The following is a 9,193-nucleotide window of genomic DNA, read 5'->3' as shown; positions in this document are numbered from 1 at the left end:
CTTATCTATCCTATAGCCTCTTTCTTTCTTTCTTTCTTTCTTTCTTTCTTTCTTTCTTTCTTTCTTTCTTTCTTTCTTTCTTTCTCTTCCTTCCTTCCTTCCTTCCTTCCTTCCTTTCCTTCCTTCCTTCCTTTCCTTCCTTTCCTTCCTTCCTTCCTTTCCTTCCTTTCCTTCCTTTCTTTCTTTTCCTCAATTTTCCTTCTTCCCAGAATCAGTTTGTATCGTGCAAGGCCAGGGTGCGGAGCTGGGGCTGGGGGTATAGCTCAGCAGTAAAGCATAGCCTTAGCATATGCCAGGCCCTGTGTTCTGTCTGCAGCCCTGCAAACGAAAATGGAGAAGGCATGAAGGGTTGCAGCCATGGATACCAAAAGTGTGAGCTCTGCACGCTCTTTCCTGCACCTTCCTGCACAGTGTTGTGCTCTGCATACTTCTCTACCTTGGCACCTTCCACTGCTGAGTTTTTACTCTGAGGCAGGAAGATGAATAAGGCAGCCGTGGTAGGGGTTCATTTAGAGAACAAAGAGAAGAAAAGGCCTCATTGCAAAGGACCCTGTGGGCAAAGCCACGCCTGCAGAGGGACCCTGTGAAGTCTTTGCGTGTCTCCTTTGCTGTATCTTGTTCCTCTTGCTTATCCTGCCAGAAGTAATAAATTACATGGGCACTTCAGCTGCAGGGTGTCTATCTGCGTCTCTGTCCTAGAACACTCACAGGTGCTACGGGCCTATTGGTTTTCTGTCAAGCAAAACAGCTTCCGTTGAAGGCCCACCAGAAGAGCCATGTCTGTGGATTAATTATACACATATTACTGTTATCATGTTTTATCTTTGAGACAAGGTCTCTCTCAGGCTGGCCTTGAACTCATTATATAGCCTGGGCTGGCCTCAGACCTGGAGGTGACCATCCTGCCTCAGCCTCCTGAGTGCTGGTTTACAGGTATGTGCCCATGCCTGACAATGATGACATGATGACATGTTTTAAGCGTTAATAGTACTGGGGTTGACTCTCTGTGTGTGTGTGTGTGTGTGTGTGTGTGTGTGTATGATTTACTAGTGGGATATTTTACCAACTATACTAGAAGCCAATTTCCTAAAACATGGATGTTTTGAAATGCAAGACAGTTCATGGCCATTACTAATAAACCATCCAGACTTCGTAGCCTGGGCCCATTTTGCAACACAGTTCTTCTTTATTTCACCCACTTGGTTGGCTAGACAGTGTAGGCAGGGAGTCCTGGATTTTGATTTCAAAGCCCTGGCTAAAATTGCTTCATCTCTCTCTGCTGCTGACAGTTTTATCCCAAGATAAGTCAAGAGCACAAGTGTTGGGCATCTTTCGAGCTGTGGTGATTACTTCTCCCCTGTCTTGCTCCTCATACTTCATGGCCCCGCAAGGTGACTGGACAGGTCTGGACGGGCTCCCAGCATGGGAGGCCCAGGGTCCTCCTCGCAGCATGGCAGACAGGAAGGCCCAGAAGTGGCTGCACAGCAGGGTCAATGCCAGGACCGCTGCTACCCTCTTCCGTCCTCTGAGCCTTTTTCCCAATTCATAGTCTCTGATGTACTACTCAGACCCTGACCTGTGTCTGGGTAATTTACAGGGGTAAGCTTCAACTATGTTTACCCAACTCAAATAGAAACTTACAATTTTGTAATTTTCTGATAATAATCTATATTTTGGTACGGTATTACCAATCACCTGTGAAGTGGATGTCATCTAAAATGCTTTGATTTCCAGGGTGCGCTGAGGTGGTGATTGAGACGACGCACGCCTGTAACCCCAGCTCTTGGGAGGCTGAACACAGGCAGATCACTGCAAATCCAATCTATGTAGTGAGACCCGGTAGACCCTGTACTAAAATACAATAAATAAATAAGTTAATTAAAGTACTTTGGTTTTTTAACGTATTTGGTTCAGGGTCTCACTACGCAGCTTGGACTCCCAGTGATCCTCCTGCTTTCAGCCTCTCTAGTGATGTGATTACAGGCGTGCACCACTCAGCACCCCAGGGGGCGAGGCCAGCTTGGCATGTGGTGCCAGGGATGGAACCATGGTCCCTGCACTTGCCCAAGCAGGTGTTTTGTCTGCTGAGCTGTCTTGCCCACCCTTGCTTTGAATTTTTTAAAGTATGTGGGGTTCCTTACAAAGGGAAGATTGTTACTACCCCTTGTTTGCTTTGAGAGGCGGGTCTTACTATATTGGGTAGGCTGACCTGGAATCCTCAGGCTCAAGTAATCCTCCTGCCTCAGCCTCCCAAGCAGTGGCGACTACAGACACACACAGTACTGCGCCTAGCTCTGTCACCTTCTTTACCTTTCTTTTCCACCTCAGAGAGGTACTAGACAGATTAAATGAAATAGTAAATACATAATTCAGCCAGGGCCTGGCAATCAGAGTTCTGTAGTTGTTGTTGTTTGTCTTTCTAGAAGAGTACTATCCTGCAGGTGGTGTATGTATTGATTGTGCTTACTCTGTTACTACATTTGTTGATTTGTACTTACTGATTGTGTGTGTGTGTGTGTGTGTGTGTGTGTGTGTGTGTGTGTGTGTATTTAGTACAGGGTCTACAGGGTCTCATTACACAAATTGGCTTCTTAGTGATTCTTTTGTTTTCAGCGTCCCAAGCACTGGGATTACAGGTGTATGCCACACACCCAGTCTCAGTCACTGTCTCAGCATGCCCTGGGGGTGGGGCTGGCACAGCACACCAGGGACCGAATCCAGTCCTTGCATCTGCCTAAGACGACACTTTAATCCGCTAAGCTATCTGGCTGGCCCTTGTAATTATTGATTGATCAATTGGGTTTGTCCAATATTTGGTTTGTCCAATATTGTTGTGCCTATCAAGGGTTGTTTGCAAGTGTCTGCTCATAACTTAATGGAAGACAAACACACCCAAAAAAGTCACTAAGAGAGCAAAAGACCCAGGTCAACGTGGGTTGTACATGTTTCTGGTTTCTTTCTTTTCTTGGGCTGGGGCTTCCTCAGAGTCCTTCCTACTTTCCTGGGCCCCTCAGCTTTAGCAGCGTCTTCAGTACTCTCTGTCCTTTCTCTGACACCCAGCCTGCAGATAGGTACTTTCTGATCCTGCCTTAGTTTCCCTGCTTTCACCATTGCCCTGAAGTGGAAGAGAAGAGGAAGTGTTTGTGGGTTCCCCATCTCCTTGAGTGTCTTCAGACGCCAGGGATGCACCATGGTAAGGTGCAGTCCCCGCCTGCTTGGCGTCACGGCTCCCGCAGTAAGGGCAGCTCCTAGGTTTCAGAGCAGGCATCGTGCTGACATCTATGCTACACAGCCCAGGACTGGATATAGAGTGGAGCACGTGTGCCTTGGGTTAGTGGGGCCGTGGGACTGCAGCATGCACCGCAGAGGGCTGAATGTGTGAGCCAGGAGCTTGGAAGGGTGGACAGACGGAGATGGATCCCCAGGGGAAGACTGCCTAGAAACAGGTCAAGAACAGAACTCTTCAGAATTCTAGGGATTCCATGTCAAAAAGCATGGCTGCTTATTTCTCTTCCATTTCCTTCTGTTTAAATACACAATAAATAAAAAATAAATAAACAAACAAACAGGTCAGATATGGTGGTACACACGTGTAATCCCAGCACTCAGGAGGCTGAGGCAGGAGGATTGCTGTGAGTTCAAGGCCAGCCTGGGCTACATAATGAGTTCAAGGTCACCCTGAACTGCATAACAAGACTATATAGAGATGTTATTCATATATATATATATATATATATATTCATATACATATTTATATAGATATAGATTTATATAGATATAGATATAGATATATAAATAACATCTCTATAAAAAGAAGAGTAGGGGCCGGGGAGATGGCTCAGTGGAATAAGCGCTTCCCTGGCAAGCACAAGGGCCTGAGTTCAATCCCTGGTTCCAAGGGGAAAAAAAAAAAAAGAAAAAGAAACAGATAGTTAAAAAAAAAAAAAAGGGAGAAGAAATGGCCAACAGATACAGGAAAAAATGTTCAGCATTGCTGGCTATTAGAGAAATGCAAATTAGAACAACAGTAAGGTTCCCTCTTACACCAGAAAAAAATACCCATCACTTTTTTTTTTTTTTTTTTGGCAGAACTGGGGATTGGACTCAGACCCTTGCACTTGCCAAGGAAGTGCTTATTCTACTGAGCCATCTTCCCGGCCTCAATACCTATCACTAAGAAGTCAAAAAATAACAAATACCTAACTGGCTGGTTACAGTGAAGCGTGAACTGTCCTACATTGATGGTGGGAATGGAGACTAGTATAACCACTACAGAAATTAGTATGGCAATTTCTTGAAGAACTAAAATTAGCAATTCCATGTGACGCAGGTATTCACCTTCTAGATACCTTCCTCCAAAAGCTAAAGACGTACCATGGTGGTACGTGCACACCCCTGTTTATATCAGCACAATTCATAATTGCTAAATCCTGGAAGCAATCCGCATACCTAACAGGCAGATAGGTAAAGAAAATGTGATATCTATACATAATGGAATATAACTTAGTTGTAAAGAAGGACCAGTATGAGACATTTGTGGGGAAGTGGATACACTGGAAAATATGATGTTGCGTGGAATAAACTGAACACACAAGCTGAGTATCATTTGAGTGAGGCAAAATACAAGCAAAATTAAGGATGCTGTTAACATAATAACAAGAGGAAACAGGGCCATTTCTCTTGCAAGTGGGAAGGGTACAGGAGCCTGAGGGCCAGGGAAGGGAGATGCAGATATGCCAGGTCCAGGAACCTAATGTCCTTAATGAATGTAAGCAGACAGGAAGTGAGCCAAGATGAATACCAACAGTCGGGCCAGGGAGATGGCTCAGTAGAATAAGCACTTGCCTGGCAAGTGCAGGGGCCTGAGTTCAATCCCTGGTACCGAAAAAAAAAAAAAAAAAAACAATCAAGGAAATGGAAAAGGGTTGGTTAGAGGAGCATAGGTGGGAAGAGAATTTTTTTAAAAACTGGCCACGTCCTGTGCTTGTACCTACTGCACTTGAGAATGTGAACTTCATGGAAAACCAACGTGGACTCATAAAAAGAAAAGAATGGGCAGGTAAATGACCCAGTGCTGTCCTTTACCAGTCTGGATGAGCACACGGCTGCTGTGTGCGACAGACCAGCAGTGTCTGGAGCGCTGATGAAGAGCCGCCTGCTGCACCAGCCGCTCCCAGAGACAGATGGCGACAGCAGGGACGTGCGCATTTGAGGCTTGCTTAGCTCTGGCATTGTTGGTAAGCACAGAGCATGGACCACAGCCCAGATAGCTGTCAGCATTGTTCATCTATAAATGGACCATTGAGGAAATGAGGAAGTGACATGTAATGACACACAGTGACAGGCACCCGGACACATGCACACGCGCGTGCACGCGCACACCCTCTCAAGCACAGAGCAATGGTGTTCACATTGTACTTCTAACTGTAAAAAAGGAGAGGTGGCAGCGTAGGACACTTGCACTGTGGTGTGGATTTGTATCCAGTACCTCTGGAAGGATGGGGAAAGTGCAGTACCCTGGTTGCCCTGGAAACTAGGGGGGGGGCCTAGGGGGAAAGGTCAGGGATTTTTTAAATTGAGACTTGAATGTTGAATTATGTAGAAAGGTCACCTATGCCCAAAAAGAGAAAAACCTGTATTCTTGAAAACATCATCCAGGAGCTGTAGGAAAGGTCCTATAGGGAGGAACGCTGCATGGGACGGAGGTTTAAGGAAAGTGTGCGCTGCCTGGACTTGAGGTGCTCAGAAGGCAAACAGGCCGCTCACAACTCGAGCTCAATCATGCTGTGAGGCGCCTGCGGGGAGCAAGGCAGGGAGGTCCGCAAGGAGGAGGAGGATAGTGCGCGTCTACGTGGTGAGCGCTTGCGAGGTTCTTAGCTAGCATTTCCACCACGGAAAGCCCAGGTAAGATGCAGGGCCGGAGGGTTTTCTTTGCTCCTTCTTAGAGCCTGCCTGCTTTGCTCTTAAATGGCATCTTTTCTCTTGTCACCATGAAAGGGGACTGGGGAGATAGCTCAGTGGAGTAAGTGCAGGGCCTGCAAGCTTGTTTTCCAGGAAGGAAGAGGGCAGGCTGGAGCAGACTCTGAGGGGAGAGAAGCCTAGCAGACCAGATAGGTGGGGACAACTTGAGGTGACAGGGAGAGAGCGGGAGCCCCTGGGACCGCTGCAGCGAGGAAGGAGAGCCGGAGGAGCCTGCCTGAACCTGCGGAGGGCCCCGGGCTCTGGAGAAGGGGTCCCCTGCTGCGCGGCAGAGTCCTGCTGCTGACAGACGAGGTCTCCACGGGCTGCCTGGGAGAGGGGGCAGTGCCTGCGCTGCTGCCCCGGGCGCCATTTCTTCCTGCGCGACTCGCTTACCCGCATTGTTACTCAGAGCAGGGAGGCACTTATTCCAGAGATCGTAACCCCGAAATCCTCTCACGAGCAAGGATTATTTACTCTCATTTTTCCTTTTACTCTTTAGGTTTAAGCATTTGCTACTCTCTTGTTAGTTTTTGATTGTTTATTTTTTTTCCTCGACACAGAGGCTCACTATGCAGTTCAGGCTGGTCTCAAACTCAGAGTGATTCTCTTGCTTCAGCCTCCCAAGTGCCAGGATTACACCAGGGCTGCCTTAATCACCTGCTACTTTAACACCATGTTGCCCACTTTTTCCAAGACAAAATCACCATCAACCATGCCAGGCCCTCCTACAGCAGGTGCCAGAGAGTCGGCGAAGTAAATGACTCCAGCTTTGTGATAGGGAGCTCCCAGTCTCCTTAGGAGACAACACAGCACACTCAGCTGCGAACAGTACATGCAAGTGATGGTGGCTAGTCGATGTGGCTCAATGGTTACGCTCCTGAGGTCTGACTAATGGAGAAATCTCGGAGGATGAGACACCTTCCAGAAAAAGGTGGGCCTCGGCCAAGGAGGAAGAAGGAGCAAGCACTTTGGGCAGGTATAGGGAAGACAAGTGCAAATGCCTATTCCATGGCAAGGCCCAGGGCCTACCGGGGACTTAAGGGAGAGCACAAGGGACAGCAGTCATGGGCCGACACCAGGCCTGAGGCTGGGAGTCTACAGTGAGCTTTTCCCAGATTCAGGGAAAATTCAGATAAAGTTGCAGGGCATCAGAGAGGTAGGTGCCAAGCGACTGGATGAGCCCCATTGGAACTTGCCTCTGAGCTAGGAGGGGGCTGGCAGAGGGGTTGGGTTCACTCTACCTGTCCTCAGAGGTCTGCACACAGTGGGAGCCAGGTAGGGCCAACTTGAAGAGGCTGTTCGCCCTCTCTGACCATAAGCTCAGCTCGGATCATTCCTGTTTCTTCTCTCCCCGCTCTTCCCTTTCCTGGACGCGGCCAGCTGACACCAAGGAGCAATGGTTTTTCACTGTGAGTTCAGGTTATGTGTGTGTGAATGTGTGTGTGTGTGTGTGTGTGTGTGCAGACGACAGTGTGTAAACCATGGGAAATGTGCTGAGGGCCGTGTCGTCTGTGAACCCCGAGTCTCTGGAGCAGCTGTAACATCTCAGCTGTGTGAACTTGGGCTGTCACCACAGGGCCTGTCCTGTCCCTTGCTTGATTTATAAGGTGAAGAGTATTAGTATGTTCCTGCCTGCATACCTCAGATGACTTTCTTGAGGTTCAAATGAAACAGTGTCCAGAGCTTTGGAGACGCAAGAATATATTCCTAGTTCAAGGTGAAGAGAGCATGCAGCTGAGGGAGGAGAAGAGGGAGGTCTCAGGAAGTCCCGTCCAGCCCTGTGATTTCGTAAAGTTGTTTTATATCATTGCAAGAAGTGTAATTAGAAAGCTTCCTTTGATGTTTAAATAACCTCCTTTTATACCTTCTTCTCCCCTAGATGTCCCTAAGTCCCAGTGCGCCTCTCAGGGCCCCAGCCCACTGCGCGTGGCCTCATCGTCTGTGGGACCTCCACCCCCTGGAGCAGCAGCTCAGATCCTTGCACAGCACCTCCAAAGACACTCCGAGCTTCAGTCTTTCCCTGCCCAGGTTCCTGAAGCCAAGCTGATTTGAACATGGGCAAGGACTTCACAGGCATGACGAGATGCTCTCCACGGTGGAAAACGGGCTTCCCAGGGGAATCTCCTATTACAAACCTTTTCAGTTTAAGTACTTTGTGGTGAATGTGAGTCCTACAATTTTTCAGGAAAAAAGAAAAAAAAAAATTCATGGGACAAACCAGTGTGGTGGTGCACACCTGTAATCGCAGATCATCAGGAGGCTGAGGCAGGAGGACTGCAAATGTGAGCCCAGCCTGGGCAACTTAGAGACTTCTCTCCAAGTAAAATGAGAGGGACTGGGATGGAGCGCAGGGCTGGAGGGCTTGCCTAGCAAGGGGAAGCTGTGGTTGGATCTCATGGCATAAACCTTGTCAAATGACTTAGAGCACTGAGGTCGGTACTTTGGGGTTGATGAAGGGACACTGGGGGCCCCCTGGTAATACTGTGTACTTGAGGCAGGGTCTGGAAGGAAATGACAGCACCCCAAGGCCCCTTGGGCAGCTTCAGGATGAAGCTCCTTGTCCTGGGGGCTGAGTTTGTGAGGGACAGGGTACCTCATAAATAAATGAGTTTATTTCCTCTCAGTTCTGGAGGCCAAAGCCTAAGGCACAGGTGTCAGCAGGGCCTATGTGCCTGGTTCACAGATGGCCTTTGTCTTGTGTCTTTTCATGTTCTCTTCAGTGTGTCCTAATCTCTTCTGTGAAGGATGCTGTCATACTGGATCGCCTCGCAGAGCCCCAAGAGCTTTCAAAGCTCTCTTCACAACAGTCCCCTCTCGCGAGCTGGGAGCTAGGACGTTAGCATAGCAACACGCAGAGGACTAGATCCAGACCCTAGGGAGCTTCTTACAAGCATCAGGAAGGGACAACGAGAGGCCGGGGAGATGGCTCAGTGGAATAAGTGCTTCCCTGGCAGGCGCAAGGGCCTGAGTTCAATCCGCGGTTCCGCAAAAAAAAAAAAAAAAAAGGGACAACAAGGCACCTGGGCATTGGCAACAGCAGAAACAGCAAAGGGGACCAAATGCAGGTCCCGGAACCAGCAGGAGCCATCACCCCCGGGGCAGGGCCATCCGATGGATGTATGTTGTGGGGTGGAGGGCCATTGCCATTGTCAACTAAGACCTAGCAGGGAGGAAGAAGGATGCCACCCGCCCTGCTCTTCCCCCACACTTCTTACCCTCCTTCGTCCAAATG

The 9,193-nt window shown here is 48.6% G+C and overlaps 1 protein-coding gene across 1 annotated transcript in view; it reads left to right on the top strand.

Annotated features, from left to right (window-relative positions):
* The window catches only part of Fbxo16 (F-box protein 16), a 56,447-nt gene extending 47,603 nt beyond the window's left edge, over positions 1–8,844 (top strand). Inside the window, exon 10 of the mRNA XM_023714688.1 lies at positions 7,841–8,844. Coding sequence (XP_023570456.1) covers positions 7,841–8,008 — 168 coding nt within the window. The 3' untranslated portion in view covers positions 8,009–8,844. The remainder of the gene's footprint in view (positions 1–7,840) is intronic.
* Positions 8,845–9,193: the final 349 nt, after the last annotated feature.

This window comes from Octodon degus, unplaced genomic scaffold (assembly GCF_000260255.1).
Source record: "Octodon degus isolate 3935 unplaced genomic scaffold, OctDeg1.0 scaffold00036, whole genome shotgun sequence".
In the NCBI taxonomy this organism is placed as follows: Eukaryota; Metazoa; Chordata; class Mammalia; order Rodentia; family Octodontidae; genus Octodon; species Octodon degus.
The sequence above is the reverse complement of the archived record's forward strand: the minus strand, read 5'-3'. Positions and strand labels throughout refer to the sequence as shown.